The sequence below is a fragment of the Haliotis rufescens genome, unplaced genomic scaffold, assembly GCF_023055435.1.
Source record: "Haliotis rufescens isolate VD_foot unplaced genomic scaffold, xgHalRufe1.0.p SCAF_23, whole genome shotgun sequence".
Taxonomy (NCBI): Eukaryota; Metazoa; Mollusca; class Gastropoda; order Lepetellida; family Haliotidae; genus Haliotis; species Haliotis rufescens.
In genome coordinates, this window is record NW_025963924.1 from 5,634,064 (window position 1) to 5,657,304 (window position 23,241).

The 23,241-nt window shown below is 37.4% G+C and overlaps 1 protein-coding gene across 2 annotated transcripts in view; it reads right to left on the reverse strand.

Moving 5' to 3' along the window:
- Positions 1–18,500, reverse strand: part of LOC124146585 (cortactin-binding protein 2-like) — a 75,992-nt gene extending 57,492 nt beyond the window's left edge. For both annotated transcript variants that reach the window (XM_046516938.2, XM_046516937.2), the window contains exons 1-3: positions 18,202–18,500; positions 11,760–11,861; positions 289–528 (exon numbers count right to left, since the gene is read on the reverse strand). In XM_046516938.2, the coding sequence (XP_046372894.2) occupies positions 289–528; positions 11,760–11,861; positions 18,202–18,273 (414 nt within the window). In that variant the 5' untranslated portion in view covers positions 18,274–18,500. The remainder of the gene's footprint in view (positions 1–288; positions 529–11,759; positions 11,862–18,201) is intronic.
- Positions 18,501–23,241: the final 4,741 nt, after the last annotated feature.

Consider the following 23,241-nt stretch of genomic DNA (forward strand, 5'->3'; position numbering starts at 1 on the left):
CAGGTTTTTGTCCACTAGTCCTTATAAGGATAACACACAGAAAAACCCTGAAGTTAAAGGAGGCAAATTTCTACTAGGCCTCACGATACCTTAACTATTCGGCAGTATATTAATTTCACTTCTTCTATTTCAACATATTTCTTTTCAAAATGATTCACGCTGTACCACTTCTATCAATCTAGCTAAATGACCGATTCATCTAATATGATCTTTTTCAATTGCTTTTAAACTTTCAGAAAACATTTTAGCAAGAATATGACACTGAACATTGCCTAGATAATACATTACCTTGTGATAGCGTTTCTCGGCTGATGCAAGCTGTTCCCTCATCTTCAGCTGAGCTTTGCGTTGTGTAGCAATGAGGTTTTCTAGTTGAGCTAGTTGATTGTCATACATTGATTTGATTGCTGGTTCATCAAAACTGTTGTCCTTCATGTTCTCCGAGTCCCGCTGCAGAGCAATGAAGGGATCACCCAGTCCAAAACGACCATACTTGGCTTGAAACAGAAGGTTTTTAGCCTTCTCAGCCTGAAAGACGAAGGAATAATCATTTCATGATGCTCATCTTGCTCCTACTGATACAGTTAGCAATCTACAACTGCTGACTTGTGGAGTGATTCTACTTTGAGGAAACATCAAATGTCAACTTCAAACAAATTCAAAAGACAGGGAATTCAAAGAACTGCTTTGAAACAGGGCTCAAGAATTGGATAGATTTGTGAGATCCTGTTCAAGAGATCAACAATCTTGTGAAGGTGTTTTTCATAGGATTCGTTTTTTTCTTTGCTAATGCAACATTGTTGAAATAAATCTTCATACAAACCATGTTTAACTTTTAATTCCAATCAATAAGTATCATATTGATTTTCATTTCTTTTTTTGTAATTTTAACATTTCTACAATTTCATCATGTTCATTGATTTCTGTGAACATGGACTTGTATTAGGATCCCAACCAAACCAAGTTTCATCTCTAAGTCTCAAACCTTACGGAGAATATTTTTTTCGTATGGCATGCAATTATTTTACTGAAAACCTGGTAAATTCCTAATCATTTCAACAAAATATGATGTCATGAAAAAGAGAACCATACAAGCCAAAGTTCACCTTCCTCAGTCTGGCAATTTCAGAGAAGATGTTTAAAAAGCGAAACAGCATTTTGAGATAACTTAAGATCATTACTAGGGATGGGTATTGGAGGTTTAAAGTGTATCACAATATTTTGCAATACACAAGGATGTATTGCGATACATTTCACGATATAGTGTATAATTCTAAAATTTTAATTAAGAAGCAATCTGTACATTATGGTTATTACAGGTATGAACTGATGTTCAGAAATGGAACAAAACAAGATGCTGGTACAACATGATGTTTACTCATTCACAAAAAATACATAGCCATCTTGGGGCCAAGAATGCTCGCTCCTGGGCAGCGAAGGTATTTGGCAAGTATATGACATTAAACACATGATAAAAATCTTAACTTGAAATCACCCGAGATATCAAACATGCAAAAAAGATATTTTGATACGTATCATGGAAGGAAAGAGCCTTAATTTACCAGTATTCTGGTAATACCTCACACCCTTAATCATTACAGTACATTTTTTATTATCAATCATGTGAATTGCCAAAGACAGAAAGCAACTGTTTTTGTCACAACGTAAATGTCCGAAGAGTAATCCATGTGTCACCACTCACCAGTGGCATGAAGTGTGTGGATTTCTTTCGAATTTGTTTTTCATATTTGCTCAAAGTTACTTTTTCAATATTCATCGATAATTGATCTATATTTATTTAACAATTATAGATCTCTATGATCTGTATCGATAGCAAATATAAGTCAGTGATTATGCTAGGGGAAAATGTCATCAGGCACTGGAAGCATCAATATGGGACACCATCTCTTTTTGGCATAATCATGACGAGGTGTGTCTAAACATTTTAACACCATGACACAGATACATAATCATCCTGACAGAAATAACGTTATCATGGCAGACAGTGATTGTTCAAAATCAATCAGCAGTTCCAGCATACAGTACTGTCATTCATGGATTCGGGGTTTTTTTTCAATGTGATGAGTCGGCTTCTCATCAATACCTACTTGAACTTCACTGAACCAAGAAGATGAGCACCTCAATGATAAACCAACATTTATCTCCCAGCACCAGGGAGCATCGAATGAGGAAACAAGCCAAAACAAACCACATTCATGATCCAGATCAACCAACTCAATCGTCCAACATGACCTCAATTCTTACCATGTCTATCTATAGCCCAGGATGGAGTATCACAAGTAGAAAACCAGAATCTTTATACACTGATACAGCCAAGATGAATGGCTATTTGGTGCAGCTGTGGTTCGCATTCAATGACAACTTACTACACACGTTCCAGTAAGATCAATGGGTATCTGTGGGAGCCGGGATTCACATTCAATGACAACTTACAACAAACGTTTCAGTATCCCAGGAAGGAGAACATAGACATTTTACAAGATCAGTGGTTTGCTTTGACACCTTATGAAACCATAGCACTGACATTTTGGGATGTTTCAATAATCAATGTATATCTGTAGGATAAAAACTGGATTGTTGGCCTCCTCTTCATCCTTGTGGGATTACTTATTGATTCTGCTAATACAGCTCAACATGCAATCAGGGTAATTAAAGCCTGGAGGAGTTTGTCAGTAGGATGCTCGTGTGTAATATTGGTTGAGATGAGTAACACCATCAACCAAGACTTGCAGAATCCTGGGACCACAGAGCAGAAAATGTGGTCCGTTTCACCATCAGTGAACCACCCACGCACTGTATCAAGTCTCCTCTCAACACTACCCTGGTCAATATCATAATGCTCATTGGGAAGCAAATATCTACTAGCTTCGGTCATTTCACATTTTAAGGAGAATTATTTAATGAATCAGAAGAAATTCAAACTTTATCTTTTGATATTCATATCTCTTGTTTCTGCTTGTACTTTACAAATGCCAAATTTGAAGTGCATGTACTGTATTCACCCTATTAAGCGCCCCAATCCAAAAATCACCTAATGACTAACTTCTTGATCAATCTGTAAGTAATTTTTATGAGCTTCCTGTACAAGCCTAAAATTTACATGACAATCTATGTTTGTGTGTATATATTACCGAACTTTTTACAGAAAACATAGCAGTCTATAAGCATGATAAGGAAGTGTATATAACTGCATGGAAATGCGGATTATCATACCTGCTGATGGGTAGAGCTCCAGTTATACAAACTGTTTTTGTAATCAAAAGGGTTAAAAGGGTAGTGCAGATCAGTTACTGATATCGTGATGCTGAATTATTCAAAGATGTTACTAATAGGACTAAAGATGTAAGTAATAGGACTTAACATGACCTCTTGCCTCAGATACTGTTAGGGTTAAGTGTTGTCTCCCTCAGACATATCCTAGAAATAATATTCTCAACAAGATCAATGAAACCAGTCTCCACCTTAGCTTTCTATCCATGTCTTGTTTGCGACAGACCCTCGGTCCCCACACTACAATTCTGTAGACATAACATGTTCAGTCTGGTCTCAAGAAATTAGTGTCACATTTATTAAATTACCCAAGTTTGACTTTAGATCAACATGGCAAACAGTCTAAAATAGACTTAGATTCTGAAGCATACCAAAAAAAATTGTCAATTTTACAAAACAATGAATTCAGTACGATGGTCAACAGGGTTCAAATTTAAGCATGAAAGTCAAAGGGCCATTGTCATCACCTGATCTGATCATCACCTTAATGTCAAAACCAGGAATGTATGTAGACCTGATCAGAGGCCAATGTTAAGCCAAGCCCGAAGCAAATGTCAGTTGAATTCCCAAATGGGGTCTAAAATGTCCCCATTCATGTTAATATAGCTATATCTAATGTGATGGTTCGTGACTGAGGTGCCTGGTATTTCACCAATAAAGGACCAGTAAAGAGGAAGAGGCTTTAATGGTTTAATTTTACATAATTGCAATGAAAGCTTTTTTATAACAATGTTCAAATATCTGTGAAATGAAGAAAATCAAACTTTACAAAAAACACATTCCCTAAAACAGTTTATTCCCAGTTTGCCTGCTAAGGGCACTTAGTTTGGAATCTTAAATTCATTCCTGTCAAAAACTTTAAAATTTAGGGGGTCACTAGATTGCAATACCACAGCAGCAACCATCAAGGATCCTGAGACTTGGTGAAGGATTAAGTGATGGGTTTGATTATATGGACGCTTTTCTAAACAGTATTTCGGGGCTGGCGATAATTTTTGTGCCACTGAGTGTATACTCACAATTTATCATTCACAGTTGAATACTGATCCCTTTCCTTGCTTAAAGTATACAATAGTGTTCCTTCTCATGGGTCTATTCCACTGGGTATTCTTAACCAATCAGTAGTCGTTTCTTAAAACCAATTCTGCTTAAAATGCTGTTCCTTGAGAAATTTTTCTTTATGAAAACATAACATATCCAATAACCGTTTTAATGATTTCAAAAATATTTTCTGACTGACATTCATTGAATTATTTCCTGTTTTGCATGGATAATATTATTAATCAGATTGACACATTTTAAGTCATGAGTTAACGAAAATATACATATGTATGAAACAAGAGTGAGATGACATATTCAGTTTGGCTACTTATGCTCCACTTTTGGTTCATTGCCATTGGATACCTTCAATTCAGTGAAGAAAAAATATAATGCTGCTCAGTATTTTTCAAAGTTGACTGGTATAGCAAGTTTCATTCAGAAATATTCAACCGTTTGGGAGCTCTGCCCCATAGACTTCATTTTCAGCATAAGTCCAACTCTCTCTCATATATTCATCAAATATTCAACGTTTTGGGAGTTTCCGGAAACGGAAAACGGACACTTGACGGACAGACAGATGGACTGATATGGTGATTGCTATATCAACCCTGGGGGATAAAAGGTGGTCAACCAGTTCAGCCACCTGTATCAATGCTTCACACACCATCTCCTGAGAATTACAATTAATTTGTTACCAGTCTAACACTATACATTTATCATGTTGATTGAACAGCAGAACAGCCAATTAATGGCAATATATCACCCCTCCCTCCTCTCATGCTGCCGGTATCTTATACACTGGCCATTCAATCAATACATTACATCACTCTTCAATTACACATCTGATACCTACAAGAGAACCATGTTAGCACATCTGATGAGAAAAACATTAACACTTTTCCCAGTAAATGAGTTGAGGCATGCACGTCACTGACACTCAACTGTCACTGTGATAATCCTGACGAGGTGGTAAGAGCGTGATGTACGAACACAAAGACTTTACAAGCGCATGTCATGTTGTGGTATGAGTCATAGACGCCCTACCTTGAAGACATCGTCTACGCTGTCAGAGGAAAGAGAATCAATACATGATCTACAATTAGCTTCTTGTTGTACGAGCACCATGTGTTGGGCAAAGACTAAAGGTTTCCTGTATGGCAAGCAAGGGGCATGTATAATAAAATCCTGTAAGATGTGTCACTGTGAGGACAAGCATAGGTCAGGTGAGGTGAAATAGGGTTTAACATTGCGTCTAAGATTATTGCGCTTATATAGCGATGTACATGCACATCTGTGTGTGTGTGTGTGTGGCTGCTTGTACTAGTCCGGACTGATGCCGATTTATAGTGCTGAGATACCATGCCATAGTTTAACATGAATGTCCCACTCAGACACAGTATACTGACTTTTAGTATGGCATGGCCGGGGATCGAACCCCGAACATTCAGCTCTCTGGGCGGATGCTCTACCAGAGGCGGTGGAGGACAAGCATAGAGAAACATTATCTTACTATCACAATTCTCTAGGTAATATTTGGTGGCACATGGTCCTGTGTACAGTGCACAGGTCACAAATCAGGTAAAGTTAACCATCAAATTTTAAGACAATTCATAAATTTATTCTCTATTATCAAACAATACTCAACTTATTTACATTTTTTCTGCATAGAGATCCTCTAATATCTCCAACTTGTAAGCATGGTAAATCATCTGGGTTCAAACTTAACATAAGTCTGCAAGTCTGAGACTAGTACAATTCAGGAAGGACTGATAACATTTCCTTGTGGACTACTGCTTTTACTATAAGGTAGATGGCAACTCTGAAGTAGATCCATTTTGTAGACAAGTGAATTTACAAAAATTACTTCAAATTTAATAACACTTGTTTTTGGAAGTAAAACTCATTTCCATGCGTGAGTGACTGAATTTGGTTTTACCCTGCTTTTAGCAACATTCCAGAAATATCACGATGGGGGACACCAGAAATGGGCTTCACACATTGTACCCATGTCGGGAATCGAACCCGGGTCTTCTGCGTGACGAGCGAACACTTTAACCTCTAGACTACCCGACTGCCCCCATTTCCATCTCAGTGTCAGAAACTCCAACACGAATCAACATGGTCTGACACAGCCTCTAAACAGACATTCAGCAAGTCACATGAATGATGGATTTAAGGACAAGTAGTTTTCTCCCAAGATGAAGTATTGTTACTTAAGCCATTGGGCCAAAGTCTGAGGCTAGTAAAATTCTTTTCAGTCTAGTAAGCTTAGTTAATAGTCCAAATTACAGAAAAATGTACGAAAATTGATACTAAGAGCCAAGTTGGGGCTAGTTGCCAGGTTTTGGGCACAGACAGCTGTTAAATAAAAAGAAGTCCAAAAACAATAGCAGACAAGTTCAATGTAGTGCATGGTGTCTACCCCTGTTAAAGGACCTATAAATATCAAGAGCAAAACCAACAACATGTGATAATATCAGTCACCACTTGTCCAAAACAATATTTTTATGAACTACAAATGTCAGCTGAGCATGTTGACAGGAAGTGAGTGATATGGTAATTTACAGGGTGTCATGAGGCACACAGAGCATATAGAGCAGATCAAAATCACCAATGACTACAGAAGGAAACTCATTTTTCATGTTTGTCACACGTTCGTGAACTAATCATTCACACATGAAGACAACCAAAACATCTGAACTCATAGTCTGTATGTATGCCCACCAAATACACATTGCTGTATTTTTTTAATAAAGCTTGCATTATATACAAGACCAGCGTTAGAAATTGGCACTAGTCCTGTAGTGCTTGCCAAACTGCCCAATAGTTAAGGTATCATAAGGACTAGTAGAAATTTGCCATTTTTAAGGGTTTTATGGGTTATCATTATAAGGACTAGTGGACTAAATATGTTAGTTTCTACCCCTGCAAGACAATAGGACAATACATCACTCAGATGTATGTATCAAACAGTAAATGTTACTTGGTAAATAGCAGAGTTAAAGAAGATAAAAAGACCCAATCATGTCTTATCTCTCTAAATGTATTATTCAGACAGAAACTGAAAAAGGTTATTTGTACTCACTTGCATGGACAAATGGAGTATATTTTTTCAAATATGGCCAATAAATATAATTTCCAATGAGCTGTTGACCCATAATGAGAGATTTCCTTCCCAATCATTGATTTAGTATATGCACCCATTGCATACAGTTTATAAGTCCTACACACCTATATTTCAATCTGGCAGTACCATTCTAGCCCTTTGGTTTTTCATATGGTTCACATAAAAACTACTAATGGGCCATTAATGAGTCCATTCCAGTTCTAAAATAAGTCATTCAATGAACATTGAGAGTATGCAGAAAGTCATGCTCCAAATGTTATCACTGGGATAGGTTTATTTACCATTGATAGCCATTAGGTCACAGTATGTATACCTAAACATGCCACATGCTGTAAGAATACAATACTCACTAAGCATAATAATTAGGCCAACACATGTTCATGTGCATCATAATACTTTATGCAATAATTCAAATATTGTAATTGTGAGGTCATGTATCAATACATAATAGCGATTATGAATAGCTTGATAATACTGGTAGCTGTCATGTATACAGTATGGTGCCGACAAACTTTGGAACATAATCAGGGCCTACCAGGATTTGAACCCATGATTAAAGGTTTCTGGCACACCAAAGGGACACACAGAGCTCCAGATAAGCTTTTGGTGTTGTGGGTATTTTACCCATGCATTTTTAAATCATTGGGTATCAGTTATTTTATCTGCGTATTCAAATTTCTGTTACCCACTTGTTTTTACACATGTGGGTATTTAAGTTAAATATCTAAAAACACTATTCATCTAGTCCCTGCAAACTGGTGTCGTGTGGGTTCGAGAGCTTTATAGGACTCAAAAATACCACGATACTTCCACAAGAAAGTGTGATGGCAAATGATCATGATGTAACTGTCATCGTGGAGTTTGGCAAGGTTGACGGAATGCCCGTTTATAATTTCAAAATAAGTTGCTGATTTGCTAATCGAATACGCAGGGTTACTTCACAATATTTTGATGATACGCACAAGTTTTATTTTTGTAGCGTATCTGTAATGTTCGTTGCGTATTTGATACGCTTGGATTATATTTTACTGCGTATTTCTGCATTTCTGATGCGTATTTCACGCAGATACGCAGCTTATCTGGAGCTCTGGACACATTACTGCACAGTGACTTGCAGCATTTGAGACAACTAGGCAACCCATGTCCCCACTGACTGTCAAAGACTATTCTTTGACTGTGCGTAAACTGTGTTGTCTCCCCATTTTTAGTTTAACTGAGTACATCTTATGTAAAGAGATGCAAGATATATATTTTTGTGAGGGTAAGGGCTGTTGTTAATCAGGAATGGTGGGGTTGACGAGAAAAAACATGATTTCACTACCAAACAGGTAAAAAAATGCCCAGCAACCAGAAACACTAAAATAAACGCAAGTTTTAAATTCAAACCAGGAAGGTGTTAAAAGTACATTAAAACCTACATGATCCCTGGTCTGTGTATACAACACGACGCTTACAGTAAAGGAAAGATAACTCTAACTGAAGAATGTGTAAACTTAGGAATGGCTGGATTCGGAACTGGGAAAAAAACCATTGGCCTGCTAGGTTTAAATGACCTGCACGTCATTGAGAAAGATTTCTTCTTCCATTTTTGGGCCTTAGGCATCACAACAAGATGTATAATTCCACTTGAACATGAACACCAGCTTGTATCCAAGTCAAAATTCTTGTGTTATCAATATCAAAGTTTTTAATATTTGTAATTACTGGCAACATCCAGAGCATCTTTATCAATATTCATTTGCCTCCTGGTGTCATGCATCTTCGGACATTGTACAAATCCATGCTAGTAGTTCAGGATATGCGTGCGATTTTATCAGTTTTGGAAATAGATCAGACTTAATTATCTTACGTCCATTAGCTTCAAGTTTGGAAACCAAGTTTTGCCTGCCGAATTCAACACAAAACACAAACTTCCTGTTATCAAAGAACATCAGAGTGCTCTGTTCTATATAATAACCAAAGGAAACCTCATATACTGTCAGAACAAACTAATATCCTGTTCAAAGACTCATTTGGAAACCTAAAAAAAATATTGCGTGTATTTAGAGGAGGATTATCAGACACTATGAAGAGTTTTATCAGCAAATACATGCAACTGCCTGGAGCAGTGAAGAGCGAGGGTTCACAAGTCCCACAAGGAGACTCCAACACCATGCTTCCCAACAACAAACTCTGCCTATGGAAATGCCAAAATGGCACTGGGGTAAACAGAGCCTGGCAGGAGAATAGTTATGCGTCATTATAATCCTCAACAGACTATTGACAGCGGGATGGAAATTGATTGGGGATAATTGGTGAGCCTGGCTGGAAAAACTGTGGGCGAGTGAGGGAAATGCAAACAGATGGTTGGGCTTTGTTGCATCATTATGATCAACACTGACTGTGGGAGATTTGCTAACATCAATCTGAGAGCAACCAGTCCAGCATGTTTCTATATGTCAACTGTTCTCGTTCAAGCCATTAGGATTTATCTTTTCATCTCATGCCACATAATAGAAAAGTGAACACATAATAGAATACATCATGAAAGCTGTTGTAACGAGTTGGTTTAGTTGTGTTTGTTTGTAACTCAACTGCATGGGCCTACAGCGTTACTGGCCCGGTACTACAGGGACTTGGGTGTAATGTTATTGATTAAATACAAATGAGGATGTATCGTTTGAAAATTTGGTTTCGTCAGATAAAAATATGTTTTTATTGTCAGAGCCGTGTTTAGCGTTGGCGTAATAAAAAAAAAGAAGCCTTGTCATTCTGATCGTATCAAATCAGAAATACCTGTGTCATCGGCATGTACTGCATCCATGGATGAAGTCTTTTGACAAATATGTTTATGCAAGTTAATTTAAAGTAAATGGGTTTTGAATAGTTTTGGGGGGGATTTTACGCAAATACGCTGCTTATCTGTAGGTCTGACTTAATATTTCAATTGAATAACATATCAAAAGTTTACCATATTAACTGGCTGGCAGATATTGTTTCTTTTGATTATTACTATTGCTAATGTACATGTAAGAGCCAAGTTTGGGCTCGTAGACTGAGATTTGTGATTTTAGCACAGACAGTGAAATGTGTATGGATTCTCAAACCAACGAGATGGGAGCTTTCTAAAACAATTTGGCTTAATTTCTCTCACCTTGATTCAGAAATTTTGACTACCGTATTCAGCATGTTAAGTGTCCTGTCCCTCTAAGCACCCCCTGACAAACTTCTAGACCTATCTGTAAATAATCTTTAAAATCATCCCTTACTAAGACTGAAAATTTGCATGACAATCCATATTCTCTTGCACAAATGACAAGATTTACTTTTTATAGAAAAGAGCACCATAGAAGACGCTCATAACTATATTATTGAAAAGGTTTTAGTTTCATCCAATGATTTTAATCAGCGCCTGCCTGTAGACCCTTCAATGACAATGCACTCATCAATTTTTTAAGTGCCAGTACAGACAATGCGGCATAACAAAGAAAACCCACATGATAGGACACTTCACTCACTTGTACCAAAAATTTAGAAGCCCCCACGCTGATGGGCTGATTAGATAGTTCAGCTGATGCGACCTCGAAAGTTTGCTGCTATAGTATTTGAATTTAGGACCTCTTATATATAATTCCCTTTTACTTAATTTCCTAATAATTTACATTGGGGTCATGACAAGGACCCTGTGATTTGTATGCACAATTTTCAACACTTATTCCATCCTCTGTCATGATTACAACTAATCTAGAAGTTGAAGATCACTTTACATGTCTAAAAGTACAGATTCTCGCACTTTTTGGGTTGTCCCATCCGGGATTCGAACCCAAACTGTCAGAGTGAGGCACCTAATCGCCAGCACACAAAGTCAGCGATCTAACCCCCAAAATGGCATTATGTGTTCATAGCTTTCGGCCATGGGAGCCCTGCCAATTTACACTTGTCAGAGGGGTACACAAAATATGTGACCTAGACTACCAGTTGTCAGACTTTCATTTAGTGGAAGCTTCGGTGGCTGAGTGGGTTAGATCACTGACTTTGTGTGCTTGCTATTAGGTGCCTCCCTCTGGCAGTATGGGTTCGAATCCCGGATGGGACTCAACCCAAAAAGTACGAAAACCCGTACTTTACTAAGAAAGTGTTATACCAAACATAACATTTGTTACGTTTGACAACTTTCTAAATGGCATTGTTTGCTCATTGTTATGTTATCTCATAGTCACAGAAAGGCAACTAACAGCAAAACTACCCCAAAACAACTTCGTTATTCAGATGGCCCTTTTCGTAAAGATGAATTCTGGAGGTATGGTGGAAAAACACTTACCCTTAGAGCTGCAATGGTAACATCTCGAGCTTGAAGTTCCCCTTCGAAGTAGCTCAATAGCCGCAACAAATCATTTTTACTCCAGTCAGGATTGGGTTGTCTCTGGAAAGGGATAGTAAATATTTACTATTGACATCCATGAGAAGGCAGTAAATCTTTCACTCCTGCCAAGTGCTGTTGGGCAGACAATTTGACCTAAGTAAATCAAGAGCAACAAAGCATGTCTCAGGCAAGAGTATCACTGTTAACAAAAATATTGAAATATTGTTCAAGTTAATAATTAACTTGGATGCAAAATAAGTTTGTGTTTGTTCATTTTGTCATCTTCAGATTCATCTTATCATGTGTTAGCTGAGAGAGAGAATGAGTGTTTTAAGCCTTTAAGCAATATTCCAGCAATATTCTGACAGGGGACACCAGAAATAGGCTTCACACATCGTTCCCTTGTGGGGATTCGAACCCAGGGCTTCGGCATCACGAGAGAACACTTTACCACTAGACTACCTCAACGCCCAGGTTTGTCTAGAAATTGGTCAGGGAGAGCTTATTGGAGCAGGGTGCATAATACAACAAATACGGTATATACATCAACTGTCAACGGATGAGATTCACATGAAGCATGAAAGTTTGGTAGGACTGTGTATTCTGTTTATGGTGTACTTCATCAAGAAAAGAAAGAAAGCAACACATAGTGATTTTCTTCATGCTTGCCGTAAGAGGCAACTAACAGTAACAGGATCGGGTAGTCAGGCTCACTGACTTGGTTGATGCATGTCATCGTATCCCAATTGCGTGGATTGATGCTCCATCTTCAGTGTGAACAGAGACATATTTTGAACAGTCACTTGCCAAAGGAGACACCTGTGCTACATGGTAATATTCACTATACATGGGGATAACAAACTGATGTCCATGATGCGAGGCAGGGTGTTTGTAAAAAAAATCACTTATAATGGCCACATTGCAACTTTTTTTTGTTAATGCCATTGCTCCCCGTTGTCAATGTGTCATACATTTTACACTTGATTTTCCAATAAGCTCAACAAGAATAGCCCCAAAACTAGTGATGCCGCATATCGTAAATATTCACTCATGCATGCTTGCTTAGCACATAAACAGTGACAAGCAGGGTATGTACTTGCATCATTTCGGTCAGTAAACAAGGGAACAAGAACACCATTACCATTGTTGATTCTCAACCACCTGCTTGCCCATCATAATATTAACAGTTAGTAAAAACATTTTGTAGAATGTTATTGCCATACTGACTTTAGCCACCAACCCATAGCCCGGGTCTTGTCAAAATTGTTTCAGTGTAGCAGGGTCTCAGATTGGTTCCTTTTCAAGGACATTGACTTATTGGCATCCAAAATTTTTATAAAGATATCTCAAAATTTAGTAAACATATCCATTTAGAAGAATGGCCTTCATGTCCTATTAAGTTCATAAAATTATGAAAAATGGCCTAATGTATTATCTTGTAAGCTAATGAAGTGCATACATAAATATCATGTATATAATACTAAATAAATATTTATTTAAAACCTAAAATCTACTGGAAATGATGTCAAGCAACAAGTCCCAGCTAGCAGAGTCTGTTGACACGGACGGTGGTGTAACCTAGTTGTAAAAGCGTTCACTCGTCACACCCTGTTATTGCTGGAATATTGATAAATGCGGCATAAGACCATACTCACTCACTCAAATGACAGACTGCAGAACCAGTTCATTTTTTCCTACCCATCAGGCTAAGGACTTTTATTATTTTGATCAACATTGATCAACAGGGTAAATTTGGCTAACAATGAAAAAAGAGCCATATCAAGCTCTGTCAGACATTTAAGGAGTGATACAAAACTATGTAAAAGTTAGCATCCCCCTTGACCTACTTTGAGCATATAAAAAATCAAGTCATTGTTAAAAGAACAAACTTTTACTGACAACTTCTTTGTTATTTGTAATGGCTTATTCTCATGGCTACTTCTTGTGCCTTCATCATATAATATAAAAAAGTTCTAGTTATTGTTAATTGTCATGACATATTCTGGGATTATTTACCGAGTCGAAATGCATGACTGGCAAAAGTCACATGACATAGATCTGGTTAGAATCATGATAGTTGGTCAAGTTTCAAATGATGTTAACCAAGGCTAATCGATGTTGATGGAATAGGCTTTCAAAATCATATTTTGATAAACAACACAAACCAGGGTTGTGGTTTACTTCAGGAGGCAGAAAAAAAGGCATCGCTAATAGAAACATAATTGATTACCGGTATACATATAAAGACATTCATCATGTTGAGCATGTGCAAATTGATGGCAGTCATGGCATGTTATGCAAGTTATGGTAAATATGGGCCATTGTTGTATATCATAAGGCCATAAAATAATGTGTCAAAATGTTGTTAATAAAAAGGAGTGAGTGAGTGAGTGAGTGAGTGAGTGAGTGAGTGAGTGAGTGAGTGAGTGAGTGAGTGAGTGCGTGAGTGAGTGAGTGAGAGTATGGTTTTATGCAGCTTTTAGCAATATTCCAGCAATATCACGGCGGGGGACACCGGAAATGGGCTTCACATATTGTACCCATGTCGGGAATCGAAACTTGTCTTCGGCGTGACGAGCGAAAGTTTTAACCACCAGGCTACCCCACCGCCCCTCCATGGGCATTGTCAATTTGTGAGCACAGTGTTAGTGGTCACTGGACAGCTTCTTAAGATGATGATCCTTGTCAAAATTGGGATATCTAAAATTATAAATAACATCCAACCTCTTAAAACAGCAGTGGCAAGACTCTCACTATGGCCACTAGACTTTTTTGATGATATTATAGGGAATCTTAAAAGGATCACCTTAACATTGTCAACTAGTCGCCATTTTGTTTCTGGCTGCAGAGTGAGTGAATTTGGTTTTATGTTGCTTTGAGCAATATTCCAGAATTTAACGTGGGTCTAGTGAGTGAATGCTTTAACCACTTGCCTAACCTACAATCCCTTCTGGTTATTATGGAACTACTTCTGGTTATAAATCCTTAGTCCCTGTAAACATATTATGCCAACCTTTATATCATGCAATGTTTGAAATTGACAAAGTCTGCTAGCATGACTAGTCTGAGACTAGTATTATAAATTCCAATACACATGTATATCATTGTGTATACCAGTACAAACAGCAGGGTTAGACAATGTCACAAATTCGGTTGTATTAACACAAGTTTGCAAACATGACCTAGCACAGTCACAATCTGCTTAATAGTAATAGTGGTAGTCCACAAGGAAATGTCACTAGCCCTTTAACTTTACAATATACCTGTGAAATTTCTGTGTGAACTACCCCTAATACTATTATGTAGATGGCAACTCTGTGGCAAGTCATGTTTGCAGACTTGTGAAAATGAAACTTAACTTCTAACCCTGTCAAGTGTACCAGTATATACAATGTTATATGGAATGCATACTATGTTCGACAAAAACATTCATTCTGCTGCCATTTCAAAAAAGTTATTATGCTAGATCGAAACACATATATTTCATTAATGTAGTTTTACATGTTCAGCAGTATGAAAAAGGTACATGATAAAGTGAACATCATGAAAGTGTTAAAAAAAAACAGAAAAATATAACTCCAATTAAAAATTCAAGATCATGGCATAAACAATTTCAGTTACTGTATTCGACGTAATAAGCGCCCCGCTCCAATAAGCGCCCACGGTGATATTTCCTAATATATAGGCTAGTAAACAATCCCAATCAGCACCCCTTCCGATTGATCAATGTACACAAGACTTTTTTTATTCGTGTATAATACGCACTCGTGTGTTATATCACCCTTAATAATGGGCAATTAAATTCTTGAAAAATATATCTGTCGTATGTAAACACTTCAGGCTGTTAGCATAAACCACGAAATTTACGATCTTTCAACTCAAAATAATATTCTAATAAGCGCCCCCTATTTCTAATTGTGAGAGCGCCCGGGGCGCTTATTACGTTGAATACGGTAATGCATGATTGGTGTGGATAAAACTTTACATTATTAGATGAGCATTTTTTACACAAATCTCAAAACAGAATATGGGTCACCATGGTCACTGTCAGACCAGTGTGTGAAATTGAGCATGCAATTTATAGGGCCCTTGTTAACTAGGGACATCTTGGTTTGATAAAGCATGAATCTGTTCGTCTTCCTAAAAGTGTTTTGTGTCCAGTTAACCTTTTTCTTTAAATCAAAATATTCAGAACGTGTGCAAGGTACAACAGTCTAAATCATGTAAATAGAACAATTCGCTCCACTGTAATTCCTTACTGACATTCACAAGAAGTATTTCCTGTTTCACATTGACTAATGTTTTGTTTCATGACTCATGAACGTTTTCAAACTGTGGATTCAGTCTCTTTTTAATCACTATTTTATGGTAACCCATGAAGATCCGGGTTAGAATAGGTCTTCAGCAACCTATACTTGCAGTAAAGGTGACTATGCATGTTGTAAAGGCGACTAACGGTTTTGGGTGGTCAGGCTCACTGACTTGGTTTATATGTCAATCAATGGATTGTCTGGCCCAGACTCAATTATTTACAGACAGCTCTCATATAGCTGTAATATTGCTGAGTGAGGTGTTAAACAACAAACAATTACAAACTATTTTACTATGAATACATCAGAATGTGACTATCACATCTTTTCATAGTTTCATAAACACAACAGCAAATGATTAACAGTCTGTAACAAAAATGTATTGTCTACTAAAACTTGGATGTAGAGTTTAGTGTTATTATATATATGGACTGTTTTTAGTTGAGTTTGCAAGAACGAACAGAGTATTACTGGACTTGTTGATTTGAACAATGGCTAATATCACAGACTCTAGTAAGCTTAGAGCCAAACAGATTATAAATTCATGGAACAGCCATCATGCAAATTTACAGCAAAGATTGCCATTAAAGAAAAAAGTGAAACGACACATAGTAGACTCTTGTGAATGCATAGATGGTTCCAAATATTCCACTTAATACATTTTGTTTTTCAAATTCTGTGTTGTCATTGAGGACTGTGTATTTCCTGGAATTTTGTAGTGCAATATATTGCAATAATTAGCATGATTAGGTCTGTTTTGTGATATGTATTGCAATACATTTCCATCTCCTATGTTATATACTGGCTCCGAAATCAGCGCTATATACTGCTCTTTTTTTTCCATCCAACATCACTAGTTGGCAATACATCACAATGATTTGTGCCTTCATAACATTCGACTCGAGTTGATTTTGCACCAGCTTTCACAAGCATTGTCAAATTAAAGAATATCATGGAAACTTTTTCTGGCTCTATTCAAAAGTTAATGGTTTGGGAACAAGGGGAAATAAAACAAAATCCTTTATACTACGTAATTTGCACTCTGCTGAGTTCATCGAGGCTGGTGCAAAAATAATTTGGTAGAATGCAGTGTTTCATATCAGTTCATTTTCTAGGCCACTGACAGATTGTCATCGAAAATGTCCTGAGATATTGTGAAATATTGGTACTTAACTAGAAGAACGTTCATTCAGAAATTTCTTAAATCATGACTTTGACAATGTTGTATTGATATTTGTGTCTACTAAAATGGAGGATGGAATCTTAGCTGTGTATTTGTGACCAGTGGATGTCTGAGGAAAGTGAATAGTATTTATACAGCAACAGAAACTAACAGGTTTAGTCCACTAGTCCTTATAATGATAACATATAGCAAAATCCGTAGAAATGTCAAATTTCTACTTGTCCATAGGATACCTTAACTATTGGGCAGTTTGGCAAGGACTACAGAACTAGTGAAAATTTCTAACGCTGTTGTTATAGTACAATTTCGCAGGAAGGGTAGGTTTATTGTTCAAATATCTTGTGTGCTAAACATTTGGACCCTCATAACTTCCAATTCCTGTGGATATGGTGGATGTATTTCATTTGTTATTCCTTGAAAGTGATCACTCCAGTTATCTACACCATCAGTACATGAAATCTGCTTTAATAAGTTAAAGTATCACAAATCTTTTTTTCTATCTCCAAATATGTTTAAATCACAGATCTCTGCATTTATTTTCTGTCGATGATTAGGAAAGTTCAACTTCACACAAATTTTAACAATGCATGCTCTACCACGTTCAATCTACAGATGAAGAGGGGCGTCTAACATCAACTAAAGATTATAATACTTCACATATTACAATATAAAGAGCATCTTTAATGTCATTTAGAACATTGCCAGTCACTGTCTCAAATGTAAATCCGCGTTTTATTTTTTTTGTCAAACGACGAACTTCCAACCTCACGTCTCATTCTCGGGTCCAGCACCTGCAACGATTCCACATCCAACAAATACGGTATAGGAACTACGTATAATTGTTGAAGTGGCAAGCGTGCGTGTCTATTCATAAAACAAAACAGCAGAAAGTCTTTCTTTATCCTACCTTTAACGTATTAGACTGAAGTTTGTCTGAAGGATCAAGCCCAGAAATCGGGTTGACGTTTCGAGACGCCATCTTGGAACAATAAGCTTGTCAAAGAAATGGATCTTTTTTGATCACCAGTGAAAATCACCACATTTCTTCTTCATGGTTACTTAAATGACTTCAATGACCGCCACAGTTATTGCACGACGCCAAAAACACATGGCAAGGAAAGCACGGAGCCCGTAAATGGTATCACATTATTGTTCTGCCACAAGATCTCTCGTCCATCATTGGTCACGTGACCAATATTGATGCATTAAATACGAAACAATGGAATGAACTGCAGGCTTTCATAAAGTGACGCTAATGTTTGTGAAATGTACATGTTTGAGTCGGAAGGCCTCTTTTTTCAAGATGTGTTACTTTAGGCTGCATAAACAACGAGATTAAATCACGCACGGAGCTACCGAATAGTCTATCCCGCAGTTGCGTACAAATATTAAACACATCCTCTCTCTCTCTCTCTCTCTCTCTCTCTCTCTCCCTCTCTCTCTCACAGACAGACAGACAGACACACGTTAAATTTAGGTACATATAACTGAAGTAGAAGATTTTTAGATAATATGACAAATAAGTATTTAATGTACAAGTTCATGTTTACAATTTAACTAATATAGGCCAACAAGTACTTTACATGTGTTATTGCCCCGTGAAGACACAGAGGCGACAAACGGTATCGGGTGGTCAGGCTCGCTGACTTGGTTGATATATGTCATCGTATTCCAAATGCGTGGATCGATGCTCATGATGTCAAACACTGGTTCAGACCCGATTACATACAGACCACCATCATATTGCTGACTACGATAAACACACACAAAAAAAGTTTTATTGTTTCGAATTCTGGACTGAATTGTACAAGTAAAAGATATATGATGAATCAACTTGATACCATTAGAAACTATAATCCAATACTTTTTTTTTACAAGAAATATGTAATTAAACATCCATGATAATTCATTCGACCATGAGTAAACGCTGTGAGCTCTCCTCTAAATATAAACACCTCAAACCGCAATCCTATCTAACACCCACAAAAACACACAAGCCTGTAGCATTATCTTTTTTTCTCGAATTTACAGCTGATCAAAACCCTCCATGGCACATCCACGTTAAAGCCACGCTCTCTACATCGAGATTGAGGGGAGCAGGTGCGTGTTGTAGATTTTGCCATATAAATGCCAGCATATCCTAATTAAGCTCCATATCTATGCGATAAGTACCGCGGTCAATCAACACGGCATGAAAACCACGCGTCACGCTTCATAGAACACTGCGGCTGTTAACTTGGGACCGTTCACTTATATCCTGTTATCAGATGAATAAACTTACGTTGAAAATAATATAAGTAGTTTGGAACCTCATTCATCGAACATCTTTTTGTTGCTGAAAACGCAATCTCATTAAAATCAGATCTAAACAAAGCGGTAGCGAGGACTGAGGTCTGATTTTAATGAGATTGCTGAAAACGCGATTACACGCGATACCGATAAGAACAAACTCCTTTCACTGTATACAATATTTGCCATGTTTATCAGGAAACTCGTTTGTGTGAATGTTTTGTAGTTTAGTTTATATAGATAATGTTCAGTGATTTGTTCAGGATCACACAACAACAACATTGCAAACAATAACGATAATGTTGTTTGTTTGTTGTTTAACGCCCTGAACACAACGATATTCCAGCTATATGACGGCAGTCTGTAAATAATTGAGTCTGGACCAGACAATCCCGTGTTTGATATCATGAGCATCAATCTACGCAATTGGGGTACGAGGATATGCATCAACCAAGTCAGCGAGCCTGACCACCCGACCCCTAGACAAACATATTGTCCATGAAACCTTATATTACGCAATACACTTCTCTCCTCTAAAAGAATAACAAATATTAGAGCTAGCTTGAGCTAGACTTGTTTTTTTTTGTGTGTGTATATATATATATATATGGTGCAGGACTACCCGACCCCGTTAATCGCCTATTAAAACAAGCATGGGTTGCTGAAGATCAATTCTTACTCGCATCACCACGGGTTATGATGACGTTGATGATGATGATGATGATGATGATGATGATGATGATTATGATGATGACGATGATGATGATAAGAAGAATAACCAATTACGGATTATCTTTCCCGATTGAATGAATGGTGTGGTCTTTCGTCGAGCTTCGAAAAACTCATTCTATATATTATTTATTGTCGTTTTAAGAAAGAAAGTGAAGACAACTGTGCGTTACCCACAGGACCACAACCCTATCGAGTTTTAGGTACTCTCAGCATACACTGGCACAGCTCTTTGATAAGAAAATGAGTGATGGGGAGTGGGTTTGCACTTAAAACAACAAAGAACAATTTGCGTTTGTTAGCCAAACATCAGTCAAATAATTGCTACACTTATTTAACACATTTAATTATACGATTTTTATATGTCAAGATATAAGTATGAATAAAGAATAATAATATTATATTAAAGTTTCACGAGTTGTACATTAAATATTACAGAAAGTAGGCATGTGGTGTACAATACCGGCCTATGAGACACAAATTGCATACAAATATTAAAATACATTTAAATATATTGCCAAATGTTACACTGATAATATATAAAAGCCACTAAATGTGGCATCGCCATAATGATAGCAAAATACAGATAAAAGAGAGAAAAAAGAAATAAGACTACCTGACTGACAGAAAGAAAGAAAGAAGAAAAAAAGGTGTGTGCGCACCTCTACATCACCACCACCCCACCCCACCCCACCCCACCCCACCCCACCCCATCCCCTCCCCATCTGGATCCGCGTATGGTCTAGACGGGTCTGTTCTGTGGAACATTGTGCTTTTTTAAGTACCCATTTTGGCCAAGGTTCACAAAGATTCATTGCTGAATTCTAGCCACTGGGCCTAAATTCGAAAAATGTCCCGGTACACATATATTTGACCTGCTCAACCACCAGTGCAGTGCGAGAGGTCCTGGGGAGAGGTTATTGTCATTATGAGTATGGGTTTACGCCGCTTTTAGCAATATATTCAGTAATATCGCGGCGGGGACATTGTACCCATGTCGGGAATCGAACCCGGGTCTTCGGCATGAACGCTTTAACCACTATACTCCCCGACCGCCCGTATTGTCATTAAAACATAGTAACTGGTTTAATGCCCCTCTCCCCTTTACCGCTCTTTATCATTGGCGAAATGTAACTAACAAATTTGCTACAACACATGCTTGTGAACAATGATAATGATAGAACGTAAGGATCACATTACGAATTCGGATGCAGTTATAGGATAATAAATTATACAAAACACTAATTTCGTCGGAGTTTTGAGACGAATCTGATGTGAAACATAACAATTGTTCATGTGGTTTAACGATACAATATCGCCAAAAGATATACATAAATGAAGATGTGTATAGACATATGATACCAGCGGGGCTAAGCAGCTGGTGATAATGGTTTCTATCTTCACAGTAATATCAGGTGTATCACAATCGGCATTTTCCCACAATTATACATGATGCGAGTCTAAAGTGACAACACGTACTCTAAAGGCTAAAATATCAACACGATGAATTATTATCTGCAATATATTCATCAGTCTTTTAGTCTGTCTCACAGTCCCTGAACCATGATATTTTCCCTTCCGCCCTGCCTTACTCTAATCCAAAAGCCCTAAATGAAGCAAGTCTAGATTTCCCAAGGTTCACTTCGGGAATCTTCCATCTCACTTGCGCTTTATATTTCAATTTAAGTGAAATTATTTGCATCTATCAGTATTATATATTTTCAGAGACTAAGTGTTAGTCAAATAGGTCTCTATGCAAAATTATATACCATTTATGATGTTTATACGACAAGAATCAGAAATTTTGATTAGAATAATGTAATTCTATGTTTTCACCACCCTTCCTTTCTATATGTTTATTCAAATACAATGGTTATAAACTGCACCTGAAAATTGGATTTGACCAAACACTTTCAATAGTTATCAAGACGTAACTAGGTTGAAAATAGTCGCCGAAACACTGCAAAATTAAGGTTCAAAACACAACTATGATACCCGTATCAAATAGATCACCATGGAATAACCGTTTCTTGTTTGCTTCATTTCGAACGCACCTGTGAAGATCCGGATTAGAATAGGTCTTCAGCAACATACTTGTCATAAGAGGCGACTATGCTTGTTGTTAGAGCGACTGACGGGATCGGGTGGTCAGGCTCGCTGACTTGGTTGATGCATGTCATCGTATCCCAGTTGTGTAGATCGCTGCTCATGATGTCGACCACTGGATTGTCTGGTCCAGATTCGATTATTTACAGACCGCCGTCTTATAGCTGGATTATTGCTAAATGCGGCGTTAAAGAGCAAACAAATAGAACATTTCAAACACTGGTACATATTATCCTTTCGCACTGTCGTTTTTATGTCCACATTTGAATGTCTTGGCATTTAGGCGTTAGCCCATGCATAGAGTTAGGAGGGATGTGTTTTCAACAGACCGCCGTCATACAGATAGAATATTGCGGCGTTGAACAATTTGTTTGCTAATCCTTTTTCCATTTTGTAACGTTATGTAATGTAAAATCTGAACATTAATGGAAATAAAATACTGTTTAAATCAAATAAAGAGTCTTCCCCACTTCTAGTTGAGTAGGGACAATGGGTACAGGCTATACATCGTGTATATAGAATTGAGACGTTGAAATTCATACATTTCGTGCCAGTGGCTATACAGTATGCATCGACACAGTATCAAACTGGACGATACACAGTATTACATAAACGAGGAGCTTCACCTTTATCGACGCATATCGTTTTAACTTTAATGTAATGTCTAACCACCAAATTACCATCAAACTGTTGACCTTAGATTTATCCTTAAACGCCCATGCCATGGGATGTCTGTACTTATATATAGGCCTTGTCTCAAACAACGTGAAAATTTGAGCTTATTTGACATAAAATATGAATTAAGGAATACAAATCAGCTTTT